Consider the following 19,056-nt stretch of genomic DNA (forward strand, 5'->3'; position numbering starts at 1 on the left):
GGTTCGGATTGCATCAGTGACTCCTCGGTCGAAAGTTGTCTGCTAAGTATGATTAGATAGGGCTGTTCTAAAGTGTGAATCAGATGCTTGCCGGCTGAGTGAAGGTGTTGGACAATTTTGACGCATGCGCAGAAACTCTCGTTCTTTCCTTTTTCGAAGAAATAAAGCCAATTGGAGTTCAGCGCCCGTCCTGTCGTTGACTTGTGTGTGCTCGTCTTTTTCAGCGCTGTGGAACTTTTCCTTTATTCCGTATGCAGCAACTATCACAGCGATTTGTTTTACATGGCTAACGTAAGCTGCGTTCAGACCAATTCAGTGTAAGCAAGCGTTATCACGTCTGCAAAACCAACGCGGCACGAAAAAGCCGTAGTTAGGAACACGACTTATAAGAGACACATCTTGTCGCTGCAGTTTACGCTGCCAACGTAACGCAACAGCCACAAGTCCTTGCTCCATTGGAGCCCGTTATTGTTGTAGTAGTTGCTTCTGAAGCAATGGCACATATCCACCCCGCCGGCATCGAGAGGCGTGGATGATTTTCTTCCTCTTCGTGTGCGCGCCACGTCAGCAGCCGAAGTAGAAGAAGCTCCACGACCGGAGGCTGACGGATGCCATGGGCTGCGGTGAGGTTTCGCAGCTACGCAATATTTCAGGAATTTGCTGCCTCGGCTCTTACATCAGCTCCCGAATATCAGCATCTTCTGCATCCTTGGAGTAGCAAAGACTGGCTCTCACGCAGACTAGAGGTCTCTTTCACGCGCTTGCGTTGCCGGGTTCCCCTTCTAAATTTCTACCTTCACAGATCTGGCCTGGCAGCTTCCCCACTGTGCCCTTTTTGTGCCGAACCTGAGACAATAGATCACTTCCTGCTGTTCTGCCGCCGCTTTTCTCATTTGAGGAAGCGTCTTTTGCAAATTCCATTTCATCAACTGGGCTTCCCTGTGTCTTCCGCGGTTGTTCTTTCCATTGGCGCTTCTTTGCTTGGACGAAGCGACAGGAGTGTGCGCTCTGCTGTGCAAAATTTTCTTCAAGAAACGCAGCGACTCCCATTCTTTATAATTTCTTTTTCCCGATCTCAGTCAGTAAGACATTGCAACATTACAGGCATTGTGTACTATTATGCACATTAAGCAATTGTCCCGTCTTCGATCTCCAAGTTAACTGGACCCCTTTCCTTCCCTCTTCCAATCTATCAGACTACATACTATTTCCACTGCTTTTCCCGTCAAAAATTTCCTGCATCCAGTAATTAACCGCCTGTGTCTTGGCCACTCCCCCGTAGTGGGTATGTGCCAGCAACGTCTGAGGCCTTCCTTCCTTCCTTCCATGGGCTTCTCCAGAGAGACCGTTGACTGCATCCTCATTTTCTGCACGGTACGTGCTCTTGTGCAGCAAGCAAGGGCTTCTTTCGACAAGAAACCAGCCAGCGAGTGTATATTTGACAAAGCAACTGATGCAGCGCTTTGTCGACCTCGTCTAACATGGCTACCTGACTTAACTGCCACGACTATATATACTCGGAAGCTCCTGCGATGTTTAATAATAATAATTGGTTTTGGGGGAAATGAAATGGCGCAGTATCTGTCTCATATATCGTTGGACACCTGAACCGCGCCGTAAGGGAAGGGACAAGGGAGGGAGTGAAAGAAGGGAAGAAGGAGGTGCGTAGTGGAGGGTTCCGGAATAATTTCGAGCACCTGGGGATCTTTAACGTGCACTGACATCGCGCAGCACACGGGCGCCTTAGCGTTTTTCCTCCATAACGCGATGTTTATCGCAGAAAAAGAAACTGGAAGAGAGTATCTCCAAGAAAGAGACGCCTGAAAGGCACGTGTCGAGCGTATGCAGCTTGAGATTATACATGTCTCGGACATCCCGCACATGAGTAAGTCATCAAGATGTACAGAGGGCATCCACGGTAGAGCACACGTAATGAAACCCTTGATAAATATAGTACAGTATTTACGCCAAACGCTCGCAGACTGCTTGCTATGAAAGACAATGTGCGCAACATGTGATACCCTAATTCCGACTTTCGGCCGTGCTGCGACGTTAACTCCAACGACGTCGCGCGAGCGGCTTTCCATATCACATCAGTACTGAATGTTTAAGAATTGGCTTCATCAGTCACATAGCGCGTTCTAAAGTGCTAGTGAAAGTTATGAACAAATGTTCAGTCAGGCCGGAATGAAACGCGAACAGAGCCTGCGAACAAAATAAAGTATTTTATCTCTGTACTATCAGTTCCAATGTACAACTAGACATGGTTTACGCAAAAAGTGTACAGGCGCTAAAGGACGAAGACAAGCACACTCAAAACAGGACAGGCGCCAACTTCCAACTAAGTTTATTCATGGAAAAAACCGCTTAATAACCACACCAGCAGGCAAAGATAGAAGCAAAACAAAAAACACGCAGTGACAGAGCATAGGAACACGTGCCAAAAGGATCAAGCAATGATTAGAACTCTGATAATGACCCACTGAGAAACCTAATCTCTTCTTCTGAGAGCGAGACAGATGGCTTGCTTATGCAGATATGACCCCTCTGCTTGATGTAATAAGCTTCTATGATTTCACGCTCTAAAGTCTTTTAGCGCCTGTACACTTTTTGCGTAAACCATGTCAAGCTACAACCAACTAGCTCAAATGAAAGTCTTGCTACAGCTAGACCGACTTATATTAATGGGTAAATGGTCTACCAAAGTACATATATGCGTCAAACGGTTGTAAAGGAGTAGATCTCTGCAGAGTAGAAAAGTACAGTGTGTGAGGAGGAGGAGGAGGAGGAGGAGGAGGAGGAGGAGGAGGAGGAGGAGGAGGAGGAAAGGCAGGGGGGTTAACCGAAAGAATAAACCGATATTCGCGTTTCATTCCAGCCTGACAGTACATCCTTTGTGACAGTTAAAGAGCCCAGCAGGGTGGCTTCTAAGTCGTATAGCGTGGCTCTTGTAGCATCCGTATATAAGTCCTAAACTTCGGAGGGCTGAAGGCGTGTGTTTCTCTTTCCTTGAAGAGGTTTGGAACGATAGCGTTGCATGTCAAGCCACAGAGCATGGCCCATAAGGAGGACCATGTTGTAGGAGGCTCTAGACTTTTGACAAAGGCTGCTGTAATTCCTTCGCGCTAAACGCATTTATTTAACTTTTGCTTTCTTCAACGTCTTTGCAGGCCTCCAACTTCTTCTCCATCACCACGTACGTGATTGGCAACTACAGACAACTGGGAAGTGAGTTTTTCCTTGTGGCGCAGAAAACGACGTGCTTTCTTTTCCTCATAGTATTTTCCTATGTTTTACAGGCTTTGTTATCTTTTCTTAATGTCGCTGAACCCAAGTACAGAAGGCTAAATGAAGAGAAAGACGTGTACACATTTCTATCCCGAAATAGATAACTCCCTATGGTCTGCCCAAGCATATATTAGCTCCGGTCATTCTTGTTCGTGTCCCCTTTTTTTATCACGCATTTGTACGTGAGCTGACTCTCATTGACCACATTAGAAGCCTGACGGTGTGCAGTTCTTTGCGCAGCGTCAGTTTTGTGCGTTCCGAACATTACAATTTTTTAGTATTTCCGGTTTTACAGCTCACAGAATCGCATCTTGCGGTATCGTAATAAGTTACGCGAACGGAAAGAGAAGGTCGTGATCTCTTATGCACAGCTTATAAAATTGTTGAAGAACCGGGTCAGTTGGAGATACGTGTGAGAGGCCTTTGTCCTGCAGTGGACGTAATCAGGCTGTTGCTCGTGATGTTTGTCTTTCAATATAAATTTTAAAGGACGTTCAGCGGCGGTGTCCAAGAAGCACTGCTTAGATTCATGACGACACCTCCCCACATTCGCGCGTTGGTTGAAACTGCCGAATTTGTTAATTATCCCTCGCCCCGTTGTAGCCCTATACTGACTCGTCTTGCACTTCTTGCCACTCGCCAATCAACGCAGGCGATGGCCTCACCTATGACATACTGCTCGGCATGGAGACGGGCGTTAACGTGGTTTCCGACCTGGCGCTGCTCAATGTGCTCCATGTTTCGGTAGAGCATTCAACCTTTTCAACCCGAACATTAGACTTTAACCATCGCCTGTTAGGAGGAAGATATCTTGTGCACGTTGTGAAGTCTTACACTAACCTATAGCTGATGGAAAACCCTACTCACAGGTTAAGTAACAAAAAAACAACGCGTGTCGCTGATTGATGTCGGCGTGAGCTTCCATTAATCATTGCACCTTGATAACGCACGTGTCCCCTCGATAACAATAACGTGTCTATGACGATATCAATATATCAACGATAACTTAACTTCCGGATAATGCGCGCGAGTGCCTTGTTAACGACAGTCTCCCCATTCTCGCTGACGCAAGAAGTTTGGGCTGACCCATGTTTGCTCTGGAGGAGATGTTTTATTCTTTAAGAATTTAAAATTTTATTTCGCCTTTAAAATCCCTCTCTTCTTCCCAGCACACTTGTCTTAAAGGATGCTCAAGCACGTTCCTTTTAGCACAGGTGCATTTTCTATTTGATCATGAAACCGACAAGAAATCCTGTCAGACAAATTCGCGAATTGTCATCACCTATAAAAATAATAATTGGTTTTGGGGGATAGGAAATGGCGCAGTATCTGTCTCATATATCGCTGGACACCCGAACCGCGCCGTAAGGGAAGGAATAAAGGAGGGAGTGAAAGAAGAAAGGAAGAAAGAGGTGCCGTAGTGGAGGGCTCCGGAATAATTTCGACCACCTGGGGATCTTTAACGTGCACTGACATCGCACAGCACACGGGCGCCTTAGCGTTTTTCCTCCATAAAAACGCAGCCGCCGCGGTCGGGTTCGAACCCGGGAACTCCGGATCAGTAGTCACCAATAAAAAAAAATCACGTTTTTGATTCGTTGTGAAGCAACAAACCTGCGTTAGCACTATTGCTTGTGCGTTTCTCCTTTGGGTGAAAGGGTGTGTGGGTGGAAGCTCTGGGCGTTATTAGGCACCTTCAGCATACCATGTACCACGTTACCGTTACCACTACCGGAGTACCGGGAGCACGCCCACCGCCGCTAAGCACGCGCTGATTGGTCCCTATGCTGCAGGCGCATGCGCAGCAGCCCGATACCCGGCGCCATCTGGCGCCGTCAAGGTAATTTGCGCATGCGCATTGGCTGCGCGTGGGCTCCCGGTACTTCGGTAACGGTAACGATAGACACCTTTAGCATACCGTGTACCATGTTACCATTGCCGTGACCGGAGTACTGGAATCCCACCCACCGGCAGTAAGCATGCGCTGAATGGTCCCGATGCGGAAAGCTTGCGCGCGGCTGCCGGGTACCTGGCGCCATCTGGCGGCCTCTAGGCGATCTGCGCATGCTTAGTGACGGCGCGCGTGCTCCTAGTACTCCGGTCACGGTAACGATAACACGGTACACGGTATGCTAAAGGTGTCTAATAACAAGGTACACAGTATGCTAACGATGTCTATTGGCATTTTTACTGACAGAGGGTGCTTCCCCAGGAAGGTGCTTGAGAGAATGTAGGCTTCACACGTTCACACACATACGACGGATTTTAGAGAGAAAGGGGACTATACTGGTAACACAGTAAAAAAAAAAAGTCACTAAGGTGGTGCTCTGGACTGTCTGGCGTGACACAGCGAAGTGGTGCAATGCGGGAGAGTTGGGACGCAGGTCTCTCACTAAGTCCCGTTTATCCCGCACTGTAATCACTGCGCTAAAAGCAAGTCCTAACTCTAGAGCGACGAGCAAACGTGCTAGCTGCTTGCCACTAGATCAAGGGTCTTTGCAATAAATGGAAAAGTCGGGGTGTGACACAGATGGCGACAAGATAACCGATCGACCCTCCCCGTGGCTTTTGTGAAAATCTTTGCCACACCCACCAAACTTCTTTTCGGATGCGCATCTGCCACCTGTCCCAGGTCGGCAAATCTGCTAATGAATTACAACAATCCACTAATTATGTTTTCTCTTGCTTACTTAGCGCGAATGTTTGATGTCAGCCGTCATCTCGCTTCCATGAAGTGCTGGGAAAAGTATTTTTTGTATTTGATGAAAAACTACCGCTCGAGCTAGATACGCAATTTCAGTGGAGTTCGTAGTTTCGGCACGGCCAGATAGAAATGCCTTACGTGCGCTGAGTAATAATAATAATAATTGGTTTTTTGGGGAAAGGAAATGGCGCAGTATCTGTCTCATATATCGTTGGACACCTGAACCGCGCCGTAAAGGAAGGGATAAGAGAGGGAGTGAAAGAAGAAAGGAAGAATTAGGTACCGTAGTGGAGGGCTCCGGAATAATTTCGACCACCTGGGGATCTGTAACGTGCACTGACATCGCACAGCACACGGGCGCCTTAGCGTTTTTCCTCCATAAAAACGCAGCCGCCGCGGTCGGGCTCGAACCCGGGAACTCCGGATCAGTATTCGAGCGCCTTAACCACTGAGCCACCGCGGCGGGTCTACGATTAATAATAATTGGTTTTGGGGGGAAAGGAAATGGCGCAGTATCTGTCTCATATATCTTTGGACACCTGAACCGCGCCGTAAGGGAAGGGTAAAGGAGGGAGTGAAAGAAGAAAGGAAGAGAGAGGTGCCGTAGTGGAGGGCTCCGGAATAGTTTCGACCACCTGGGGATCTTTAACGTGCACTGACATCGCACAGCACACGGGCGCCTTAGCGTTTTTCCTCCATAAAAACGCAACCGCCGCGGTCGGGTTCGAACCCGGGAACTCCGGATCAGTAGTCGAGCGCCCTAACCACTGAGCCACCGCGGCGGGTGCGAATTATCTGCAAGTTCCGAAAATTGTGCGAGAACATTAGGCAGTACTGGAGCGTTTCGCGAGATTGAGGAGGATTCCTATTGAGTGTTCTCGCACAGCAGAACCGGCAACCAGCTGCTGCAGTAAACTTTTTATTGATTTTTGGGAAAGGAAATGGCGCAGTATCTGTCTCACGTGTCGGCGGACATCTGATCCGCGCCGTAACGGAAGAGAAAGGAGCGAGTGAGAGATAAAACAGAGGTGCCGTTGTGGAGGGCTCCGGAATAGCTTCGACCGCCTGTGCATCTTTAACGTTTTATGGAGGAAAAACGCTAAGGCGTTGGTGTGCTGTGCGTTGTCAGTGCACGTTAAAGATCCCCAGGTGGTCGAAATTATTCCGGAGCCCTCCACTACGGCACTTCTTTCTTCCTTTCTTCTTTCACTCCCTCCTTTATCCTTTCCCTTACGGCGCAGTTCAGGCATCCAACGACATATGAGACAGATACTGCGCCATTTCCTTTATTCAAAAACCAATTATTATTATTATTATTATTATTATTATTATTATTATTATTATTATTATTATTATTATTATTATTATTATTATTATTATTATCTTTCACGTGCACTCACATCGCACAGCACACGGGCGCCTTTGCGTTTCATCTCCATCAAACCCGGGTACTCGGATCAGTAGCCGAGAGCCCTAACCACTGAGCCACCGCGGCGGGTCCGCGTTAGTGATAATAATAATAATTGGTTTTTGGGAAAGGAAATGGCGCAGTATCTGTCTCGTATCGTTGGACACCGGAGCCGCGCCGTAAGGGAAGGGATAAAGGAGGGAATGAAAGAAGAAAGGAAGAAAGTGCCGCAGTGGAGGGCCCGGAATAATTACGACCACCTGGGGATCTTTAACGTGCACTGACATCGCACAGCACACGGGCGCCTTTGCGTCTTTCCTCCATTAAAACGCAGCCGCCGCGGTCGAGAGACCCCACAGCTGCACCGCGTTCTTCGTCGCCGCCTCGCCGCACGCCGCTCTATCAACCGCACCGCGCGTCGCATGCGCAGGATTGTGTATAAGAGGCGGAGATGTATATAGTGGGCGTCTGTGTCGCAACGTCTGACATGGATGCAGAGAAGGAGAGTGCAACCGCTGATAAACGGCGGTATAGACAAGAGAAGGTTAACTCTTCTGATCCTGAGGTTGTCGCCTGGCAGTTGGCTTGAACTAAATAAGAACGCTGGCGTCTGTGTGTACGTGAAACAAGGTATCACCGCTGTCAGATATCTCCCTCCGATTGCGGTGAATAATGGTGAAGGCTGCTGTGTTCGGCTTCTGAAAAGCGGCATTATCATCCAAGTAATCTACGTGGCACCGGGAACATCTGTCAAGCAGACGATTTATGTGGTTGCGATGTGTATACCAGCCCACGGCACGGTTTCACAGTTTTGTGTGACTTTGGGTGATTTCAACAGGAAACATGACTCTCCTTGTGTATGAAAGAAAAGTTTGACTATGGTCAAATTTAGCTTTGGACCCTCACGTCCAGACTACACAATGGGGAACTACAATAGAGCTTATAAACTAAAGAGGCTCTACCAAATCGATATACTGTATCGACAAAATTGAGATCGCTGCATGCTACTTCACAGATCATCGGGCAGTCTTCGTCTCTGTCGAGCAAAATGAATGAAATATGTGGGTACCCAACGTGTCTCATTTCTAAACATTCAGTGATCACAACAACCTCAGCCAGGGAAACGTACCTCTCGCTACGTATATCCTGGCATAGCCGAGCTAAGCCACTACCAATTTTTAAAGCCAAAGCTTTGCTGGGCACACGTTGACCAGTTCCGCGCGATTCCTGGAGAGCCGTGCTGCGCATGCGCGACGAGCAGTGACGACACACGGCGCATTTCTCTCTCTCGCTCCCTAGTCACAACTGCGCATGCGCCACTAGTAGCACCGAGCCACAGGTATTCCGCCGCGGCACAGTGCCGCGCCTTTCCTCAAAATGCAACTTTCAATTTTCAGTTTTCTCTTCTTTCCCTCCCTCCTTTATCCCGTCCTTCACGGTGCGGTTCGGGTGTCCACCGAGGTATGTGAGATGGTTACTGTGCTTTGCGCGCTCGCCGCGCCACATGGCATGTCGTCACACCACGCGGTTCGCCACCGCCACCGTTTGGTATGACGTCACACCGCGTTCCTCGTCGTTGCGCTCGCCTCCGCTCGCTTCGCCAGCTGCGTCGCATGCCTGATAACGTGTCGGAGGATTGAGAAGGAGGGCTCGCGTGCGCCGCAGCCACAGTTGTGTCGTCTTTAATGCGACAACATAGCTAGACAACCAGACTAACCTGGACTTGCAATCAAGATTAACCAAGGCTAAACATGCTATGCCGTACCTTTCGCTACGTATATTCTGGCATAGCCGAGTTATACCCCTGTCACACGGGCACTATCGATCCTCATTGAGTCAATGCTCATCGAACTCAGTGCAGATCGATGGTTGTCACACGGCCACTTTCAAGCACAATCGAGCTCGATCCTGCTTGACTCGATGCCGATTGCTCAAAAGCGCTTGAGGTTCCAAGCACAATCGAGAACGCTCTCGTTCTCATCAACCTATAAAAATAAACACAAGTTAACAAAACAAAACCATAATTGTTGTTGTTGTAATTGATTAAAATGTAAGAGAGAACATTTACAGGTAATATGCCTGCTTATATGCAAACATTTGAAAATGATATCTACACCACACTCCAAGCTCCGCCGTCAGTGTAAACAAAGGTGGCGTCATCCTGCTCGTCGGCGCAGAAACTGTGGAGTGAGCGCGAGACAGTCGCTCTCATCGACTGCTGGCAGGACCGCCTAAATGATTTTCGCCGCCAGAAGAGAAATGCCGCAGTCCATGCAGAAATCTCGGAGGCGTTGCCGACCCTCGGATTCCAACGCACAGCAGCAGAGGTGCGCCACAATTTTAGAAACCTGACGCAGATACGCAATGTACCGATTTGGCTGCCGCTGCCCCTGACTGCACAGTGTTTCGAGCGGGCTCGAAAATCTCGATGCAGATCGAGTTCAATCGCCGCGGTGGCTCAGTGGTTAGGGCGCTCGACTACTGATCCGGAGTTCCCGGGTTCGAACCCGACCGCGGCGGCTGCGTTTTTATGGAGGAAAAACGCTAAAGCGCCCGTGTGCTGTGCGATGCCAGTGCACGCTAAAGATCCCCAGGTGGTCAAAATTATTCCGGAGTCCTCCACTACGGCATCTCCTTCTTCCTTTCTTCTTTCACTCCCTCCTTTATCCCTTTCCTTACGGCGCGGTTCAGGTGTCCAACGATATATGAGACAGATACTGCGCCATTTCCTTTCCCTAAAAACCAATTATTATTATTAGATCGAGTTCAATGAGGATCGAAAGTGCCCGTGTGACAGGGGTAGTAGGCCACTAAGTCGCAGCGTTCATAGGGTGGCCAACCTATCGCGATGAACCATTAATATAACCGCCACCTGCCAGGGTAGTCGCGTTGCCTATCCAGTGTGCGGAACGCACTCAACGTTACACGCCAAGCCGCGTCTACTCACCCGATACACTGCAGCTTCCGCTCTCCAGATTCAGGCATCTCTAGGAAGGCATCGTCAGGCATGTAGAAAGAATTGTCGTTCGCGTGCGACCGCCGATGCCGTCGATAACATTCGCTAAGCACCGCGAACAACGGCGGGGCAACGGGAGGAACCGGCATGTTTCTTCTCGCGCCGAAGCGAACGCCACTTTCCGAGTTCCACACACAGCGACCGAACGCGTTCAATTTCACTGGACTGACATGTCTCGTGACGTAACAAAATCCGTGGTCCCGCCTCCATGAAGTGATGTCACCGCCAGCGGTGACGACACGCGGCCAATGGAGCGAGGTGGCGAGAGAGAAAGCGAACGCGTTAAAAAGGGAACTGTTTCGTGGATTCGTCCTCATTTCATTCCTCCTCCCCGTCGGTAGCACCCACTGTAAGCTGTTGCCCAGAGTGTGAAGAAAGTGATTTTCCTGTAGGGACACAGAACACGCGGCACGTACCTACAACGCGGGTTCGCAGTACGTGAAGCTTCTGCGAGGAACCGATGGAACGCCACAAGCCTCGTCCGAGATCCATGTCCCTGGACAGCGGATTAAAGCGCAAGCGTCCGCCACACGTCGACGGGTACGAGCAGTTTCAAGGCGACAGTATGGCCTCAACCTCGGATGAGTTTCAGCGCTACTACTACGGCTCCACCAGCGACGAAAGCGGCCGGAGCGACGACTGCGTCGACGGGAGTGACCTCTTCGAGGCAGACCATGGACATAGCGCCTATGAGAACTCCGGTCCGTCACCGACACCTGAGATGGATCGCGGGCGTCCATTCCAAGGTAACTGGCGTCCGTCCCTCGGTCCTGCCTGGTCGCCGAACCTAAAACCAATGCAACCATCGGAAACTGGCAGGGGTCCACAGTGGAGGTCTGCTTTCATGGGTGGTGGAACCTGCGTGGTGCAACCAGAGAACCGAATTATTCTCGAGCAGGGAGGTAACTACAGGACAAACTTCCCTGGTCAGTCGCCGTACAGTCAGACGGGACGGACGCCGCACTCTGGCGGTGCGCCGTACAACCGACGCGTGCCTCTGCAAGGCTCGAACGATTCCTCGACGAATTCGGAGTTTTGGCGTCCCTGTTGTTCGAACGGACGCGGCGAACGCTCCACCACTTGGCCGCACGTGAATGATTCTGAGCATGGTCCGTACGATGCCTCGGAGAGTTGTCAGGAGCGGTTGCACCGGCGACGCGAACGCTGCATCACTCCACGGCACGTCGAAAGGGCGGTATCATCGGAAAAGGAGAGAGACGACAGCGGGAGACGCAGAAAACACCGGACGCACAGCTCGTCGTGGCTCGATGCTGCTTACTATGAGCCTCGCCATTCGCAGCACCGGCCTCACCGAAGAGAAATGGAAGCCAGCCCCCAGCGGTGTTGCGAGTGCGGGACAATTCGACGCAGTCGATCTGGGACCAGGCGACGCGCTGAACCGTCTACCAGACAGCGCAGTGACTCCGGGTCTAGATGGCGCATTGAATCTAGTGCCAGACCGCACAATGAATCCGGATACAGGCTACACACATCTACGGATTTTGCAAAGCGGGACAGGCGAGTCGTGGATGCGTCAGCTCCTAGCGGCACCGGCAGGCAAGTCAGATCGACTGGAACTCAGGTTGATATTGGTTCCAGGAGCTGGGCGCACTGGCAGGAGCCTGAAAATTCAGAGACTACTGAACTTTGTGCATGCGCTCAGTTAAGAATGCGAGGCCAATGCCACCGTGCGCTTGCTCAGGTCAGGGCCGAGCGCTCAGCACGAGTGGTGAAGAGGGACTTATTCTGTGACCATAGTTCAAAACAAGCCTCACAGAGGGAACAAATCAAGCATGTCCGGTTCCAGGAGAAGAGGGAAGAACAAGTCGTCCTTTCCCATAAGCCTTCACGGCATTCAGCCTCGGTCGCCACCAGAGCAGGTCAACGCGTGATTTCAGATCGTGAGATAGCACAGGCGGAAGTTAACGGCGAACCTGGTTTGACCTGTGGCGGAGCGCAAATCTTGGAGGTCGCAAGCCTCTCCAGTGAGAATCGACTTCAAGTGCACTCACTAGGTTCCGGTGCTCTTGGTACACTGGTTGCTAGCTCTGATACCGACCGTTTGTTCCATGGGGGTACCACATCTCGTCTTTCTAAGGAAGAAAGCTCTCCTCCAATAAGGCAGCCAGATACAGCCGCCTTCGTGGAGGTTGTGAACGCTGGCAATAACCTTGCCCCGGAGGATTTCGAAGAATGCCGCGGTGGTGCTCTTGTCCAGCCCTCCTCCTGCGACCACGACGCTTGTGTAGAGATGCACCATGCTTCTGGAGACAGTCAACACAAAGAAATGGTCGCTAGCTTCTCTGTCGATGATCAGAGGCCAAACGGAACGGAAGACAAGGCCGTCGCTACCATTGCTGATACAGACGCTGAACGGAGCAGTAATTCGGGACGAGCGGCCCCTTTTCCAGACCCACTGGCCACAATCATTGGACCAGCAGAAGACGTTAACGCCATGGTTAGTAATTGGCTACAGACTTCATTCCCTGCTGAAGTCACTGTGAGTAGCATGCTGGCAGGTGACGAACGGCAAACCACACATGCATCCGACCGCTTCGCCGAGACAACTGAAGAGCCATGCATTTCTGCTGATGCTGCTCCCACTACGGAAGTAAGCTTCTGGGAACGCGAAACCGAGTCTATCGCGTCCACAGATGCTCCCGCCGTGGAACTGAATATCTCGCAGCCAGAGGCCAAGCCTGTGGCATCCACAGATGCTCCTGCCGCGGAATCAAATTTTTGGGAACGAGAGACCGAGTCTCTGCCTTCCACAGCTTCTGGAGACGATGATGACGTGGTCGTTGCGTCCGAGCACTTCCCTTCGCGACACACAATGCCTCAGCAATGCGACGCCGCTTGTGTGCCTGCTTTTACCGGAAGAAATCGGTGTGTAGTCATGGAGCAGTGACAGGGCGTGGGGCTATAGTGCCAATCACCGGACCGTCCGCACTCCCAAAGATAAGCTCACTGGATTCCCCACAGATGATTGCGTCCAAAGGCGGGTCCTTCATACCCGGTGGCCACTTGAAAGCGGCATGTAAATGGCAAGCGCTGACAAGCAGCCTGCACCGCTGTTGAACGAATTATTGTCGTGTTGAAAGCCATCACCCACATTCTTCAACCGGTGTGCTTTACAGTCTAGTGCTACTTTATTGTGTGCATTTTTGCTTATTCTTCTGTATTTCCCTTCTGTTTGTTAATGCTTGCATAATTGTACTGCAGCAATTTGCGTGAAATGTCCTGAGAGTGTTATTATGACGCAATAAATATTCTGCCGTGAATCTGCTGTCGTGTATGTCCTTTCAGTAGCTAAAGCCGGCTATGTTTTCTTGAAGGAGCAAGGACGCCAGACGCTTTGACGATACTGTCGCGCGTGTTATGCGACGGTTGATAGGCGCCTGGCTATAGCCTAAATGAAACGTTTCTCTTCGTCATCTATTCCACATTAGCGTCTGCAGACAGCTCTTACGCTGAGATCCGAGTATAACGGCCCTGGTTTAATTTTTTTTAGTACAGATAAACCGTCCACTTGACGTCCATGCGTAATAGCATCAACATTTGGTGTCGGCTCGCTCAGTTCAGTTAAAGTATTCAGTAATCGAGAGTATCTAACACAATGGCACCTCGAAAGCTCCACTGGGGCCTTTCTGGGGGCATCGTTCTGCATTTCAGCGAGCGCCTTGCGTCCGGTTAGTTCCGTGCACTACTACTGCAACTGTGGCCGCGGCTGCTGCATTGCCAGGGCGAAAAAAATTATTCGATCTAAGCTAACTGGCTTAGCACATTTGGGGAAAGGTAATGGCGCAGTATCTGTCTCGTATATCATTGGACACCTGAGTCGCGTCGTAAGGGAAGGAATAAAAGAGGGAGTGAAAGAAGAAAGCAAGAGAGAGGTGCCGTAGTGGAGGGCTCCGGAATAATTTCACAATACAAGCTAGAAATACAATCATCCACAATAAGAAATGTAATTAGTGAACGCGTTACAATCAGGCGAGAGTACACAGTATTAAAGAAATAATATTAATGAAAACAAGTAGACGTGATGAACAATTAATGAGAAAAAAAACAATACCGTGCAAATGCACAAGTGTAATAATAATAATAATAATAAATTGGTTTTTGGCGAAAGGAAATGGGGCAGTATCTGTTTCATAGGTGGTCGAAATTATTCCGGAGCCCTCCACTACGGCACCTCTCTCTTGCTTTCTTCTTTCACTCCCTCTTTTATTCCTTCCCTTACGACGCGACTCAGGTGTCCAATGATATATGAGACAGATACTGCGCCATTACCTTTCCCCAAAAACAAATTATTATTATCACTCACTGAATAAAAAAAAAACACGGGCTCAGGCTCGGAATCAAACCAGGGCCTTCGGCGTTTCACCCGCCGCGGTGTCTCAGTGGTTAGGGCGCTCGGCTACTGATCCGGAGTTCCCGGGTTCGAACCCGACCGCGGCGGCTGCGTTTTTATGGAGGCAGAACGCTAAGGCACCCGTGTGCTGTGCGATGTCAGTGCACGTTAAAGATCCCCAGGTGGTATAAATTATTCCGGAGCCCTACACTACGGCACCTCTTTCTCCCTTTCTTCTTTCACGCCTCCTTTATTCCTCCCCTTACGGCGCGGTTCAGGTGTCCAACGATATATGAGACAGATACTGCGCCATTTCCTTTCCCCAAAAGCCAATTATTATTATCACTCACTGAATAAAAAAAAACATGTGCCGAGGCTCGGAATCAAACCAGAGCGTTCGGCGTTTGAGGCAGAGACGCTACCACTCCGCCACGACGGCTCAAGCTTTAACCATGAATAAAGGCGCATCTAGTCGATGCACTCTTCCGATGCAAAAGTCTCCGCGCTTTCGCTACGTATATCCTGGCCTAAGAGAACTAGGCCTAATAGAACTAGGCCATCAGCAATTTTTTGTGAAAAGAGGAAGGAGCATTTAGGCCTTCAATGCCTTTGTACAACATCAGGCAACTGAACAGCGAGGTGTAACTACAAGAAACGTTTGTACTAGAACTCGCGTCCCGGCAACTTTTGTCCCCCGTAGTAGTTTTTCCTCAAGCACTATAGACAGGTTTGATTCCAAGCTCAATGCTAGCTAGGTGCTCAGAAGATCAATACCACTGAAGATTTTTCAGACTGCGAGACTGTTCACTTCGAGAGACGAAAAAGGCATGCTTAGCTTTGGATGACCGTGCTGTGCGATCATTTGTTTGGTGCTGCAGTGCCAATGTAATGGTCTGAGAGAACTTCGCCGAAAGTACAAATCAATTCATCCTCGCTTCATGCACGGCTGCAACAACCTAAACATGCATCTTTTCCTAACAAGACTTTTTCATCACACCAATACGTTGTCTTGCTCTGCACGTTCTGCCTATGTTAAAGGCTGTTTTCAGCTCTCAGTACACATTGTCACAATCCCAACGTTATCCGGCTGCTGCTGTTGGTAATGGTATTAACGATGCATATTTCCGAGAAACTACAATGCCTCTCTTGGCTGTTTGTTCACCTCGCAGGGGCTTATCCTGTACAACATCTACGGCTTCTACATGGAATTCAAGGACAACCCGCCCACCCAAGGCATCCTCCTTGTGCTAAACCCACTGGCTGCCCTGAAACAACCCATCGTTTTCGTCGGCTTGAGATCACCGACGACACAAACGCGCTAGCAACGCCTGGTTTTAATGAATTGTTTGAATATGTGTTAACGAGAGTAAAAATGGATATTGAATGCATTTATCGTCAAATGTTGTGTTGCGCATTACTTTAGAGTGATGATCATTGATAGTCTTGATGTTACAAGCTGTGGTGCCCACATGCAGTGTAATGAAATAGCGAACAGAACAAGGACCGCTAACGTAATATAACCCTACAGGGGGAACATGAGGGCACAATGGCTCTCATGTGCTTACATCGTGGTTCACCGTGCAGTAAGGTTGGTTTTTGGGGAAAGGAAATGGCGCAGTATCTGTCTCATATATCGTTGGACACCTGAACCGCGCCGTAAGGGAAGGGATATAAAGGAGGGAGTGAAAGAAAAAAGGAAGGGGTGCCGTAGTGGAGGGCTCCGGAATAATTTCGACCACTTGGGGATCTTTAACGTGCACTGACATCGCACAGCACACGGGCGCCTTAGCGTTTTGCCTCCGTAAAAACGCAGCCGCCACGGTAGGGTTCGAGCCCTGGAACTGCGGATCAGTAGCCGAGCGCCCTAACCACTGAGCCAGCGCGGCGGTGGTGCACCTGCCACTCGCGGGTACAGCATCTTCGAATCCTCATCATCATCAACATCATCATCAGCAGTAGCAGCAGCAACATGATTCTGCCGACTACAGCGAAAAGGCCTCTCCCTTATCTCTTCAATTAACCCTGCCCTTGTTCATGTAGGTGGTTGTCGCCAAGTTCTATATACCAGGATGGCCAAACACTCTCTTGGTTGATTCTGATGACCGAGATCAGGCCGCACCTCAGGCCTGAATATGCAATTCCATCGACACACGGAGTTTTTTCGTCAAATCCTGGTGGAGAATTGCGTGGCACCGGGATTCGAACCCCGGTCCTCCCGTATACCTGGTGGATGCTCCGCATCTACGCGATCGCAATCCCTCTACGCCATCGCTTCGCTGCCCCCGAATTCTGATCCTCGAACCCGACCGCGGCGGCTGCGTTTTTATGGAGGCTAAACGCTAAGGCACCCGTGTGCTGTGCGATGTCAGTGCACGTTAAAGATCCCCAGGTGGTCGAAATTATTACCGGAGCCCTCCACTACGGCACCTCTCTCTTCCTTTCTTCTTTCACTCCCTCCTTTATTCCTTCCCTTACGACGCGGTTCAGGTGTCCAACGATATATGAGACAGATACTGCGCCATTTCCTGTCCCCAAAAACCAATTTATTATTATTATTATTATTATTATTATTATTATTATTATTATTATTATTATTATTATTATTATTATTATTATTATTATTATTATTATTATTATTATTATTATTATTATTATTATTATTATTATTAGCTCTTAAACAGCGACCCCTATCTCCCGCTTCCTTTTGTATGAGAAGCTGTTTCGGAAGGACACGCAGTTTACAAAATGGCGCATATTTTTATTTTTTGATTTGCTACGGAGGCCGAGGCGTACACAGCGGCCAGTATTGAGCTACTAAAATTATATTCATGCAATAATTTTGAAGAGTCACACGGGCCCTAGTAACAGTTGCATAAATTCCACGCTCCATATCGCATGGACTTGTGATCACTTCATAATGCTGATGTACCTTATTGAATGACGTATGCACAGGAGTGACTCTACAACTTGATAAGTGCTGTACACTTCTAAACGCGATAAGATAAAAGCAGAAACTTCACCTGATCAGGCCCCAGGCGTTAGGACCCGCGTTATTTTTTTCATGTAGGTCTCGGTCCAGAAAACTTAAAACATTTTGATATTCTCCTTTTACCTGCCGTGGAGAAACTTACGACGACATCAGTGTTGCCGAAATTTCAGCACACCGCTGCCTTCGCACGCTTGCTAGCACAAAAAAAAAACCTTCGCATTTTTTAACTGCAAGTTTCACACACGCGACTCCTTTAAGGTCTTCGAGTTTTAAAGCCTCTTCAGTCGCACTTTAAGGGCATGACGCGAGGGCTTAAGTGGGTTAGTGCCAATATATGCAGAACCGTTCATTGTCTACGTCCCTAGATCCCTGGCAGTCCTAATACCACTCCTGGCGCAGTGGTGCAGCGGTTAAGCGGTGTGCGACTGCCCTGCGATGGCAGGTGCTGCCACCGGTGAGGCTTGTGCTAACCAGGTCGCTATTTCCGATCGACCAATCGTTAACTGCCACCTGCTGCTGTGGTCAGTTCGCTCACAACGCATTAGACGGGTTGTGATGACGTCACACGGTCACGTGACCTAGGTGGCCCAGCTAGGTTGTTTCTCCGGGGATTTTTCGCTCACGAATCCGACGACGACGTCAGATTTCCTGCAGGACGGAATCCTTAGCGTTGTCGCATTAAAGTGCCGAGAAACAATCGACAACAGAAGGAGCTACGTCCGGCAGCGCCAAAGGAGACAGCGGCGTTAGTGACAAGTCAATTCTCCCGGAGTTTGTTTCCTTATAGCGCCCACCTTTGCAGCGACTTCGGCGAAAACTTGTCAGTGCACCTCACATTACCCGAAAAAATGCATTCGCCCTCATTTCACTAAAGAATATAAGTACCGGAAATCGTCAGGTAATAACAACAACAATTACTCGCTGATAATCTAGCCATGTAGTGCCTAAAGCGCTCAAACATCATCATTGAAGGAAAGGGAAAGAATTCGAAACCGATACCCTCAAGGCTGGCGACCTCAGAATGCACGCGGCCTTTATTTGTGGTATTCCTAAAATTAACCGGGAGCAACATAGCCTGGACTGACGAGTCATGGCACAAGCGCGAACGGAGCAGACACGCAGAAGGCCGCTTAGTATAGAGTTAAAATTCATAAGTCGAAACGGTCTCGTTTTCAATGATGACTTCACTGCTTTCAATACCTGAACTTTTGCTGGCCAAAACCAGGACCGAAAATTTTGCTGTAAAAACTGGGCATAGTTTTACGAAAGAAGGCTATAACTTGTAAAAGAAGAAGTCACG

At 49.3% G+C, this 19,056-nt stretch overlaps 1 protein-coding gene across 1 annotated transcript in view; it reads left to right on the forward strand.

The window, feature by feature from the left end:
- The first annotated feature begins 10,906 nt into the window (after positions 1-10,906).
- The window catches only part of LOC144119613 (uncharacterized), a 31,068-nt gene continuing 22,918 nt past the window's right edge, over positions 10,907-19,056 (forward strand). Inside the window, exons 1-3 of the mRNA XM_077652187.1 lie at positions 10,907-11,162; positions 11,292-11,407; positions 15,937-16,000. Of these exons, the coding sequence (XP_077508313.1) occupies positions 10,907-11,162; positions 11,292-11,407; positions 15,937-16,000 (436 nt within the window). The remainder of the gene's footprint in view (positions 11,163-11,291; positions 11,408-15,936; positions 16,001-19,056) is intronic.

This window comes from Amblyomma americanum, chromosome 2 (genome assembly GCF_052857255.1).
Source record: "Amblyomma americanum isolate KBUSLIRL-KWMA chromosome 2, ASM5285725v1, whole genome shotgun sequence".
Taxonomy (NCBI): domain Eukaryota; kingdom Metazoa; phylum Arthropoda; class Arachnida; order Ixodida; family Ixodidae; genus Amblyomma; species Amblyomma americanum.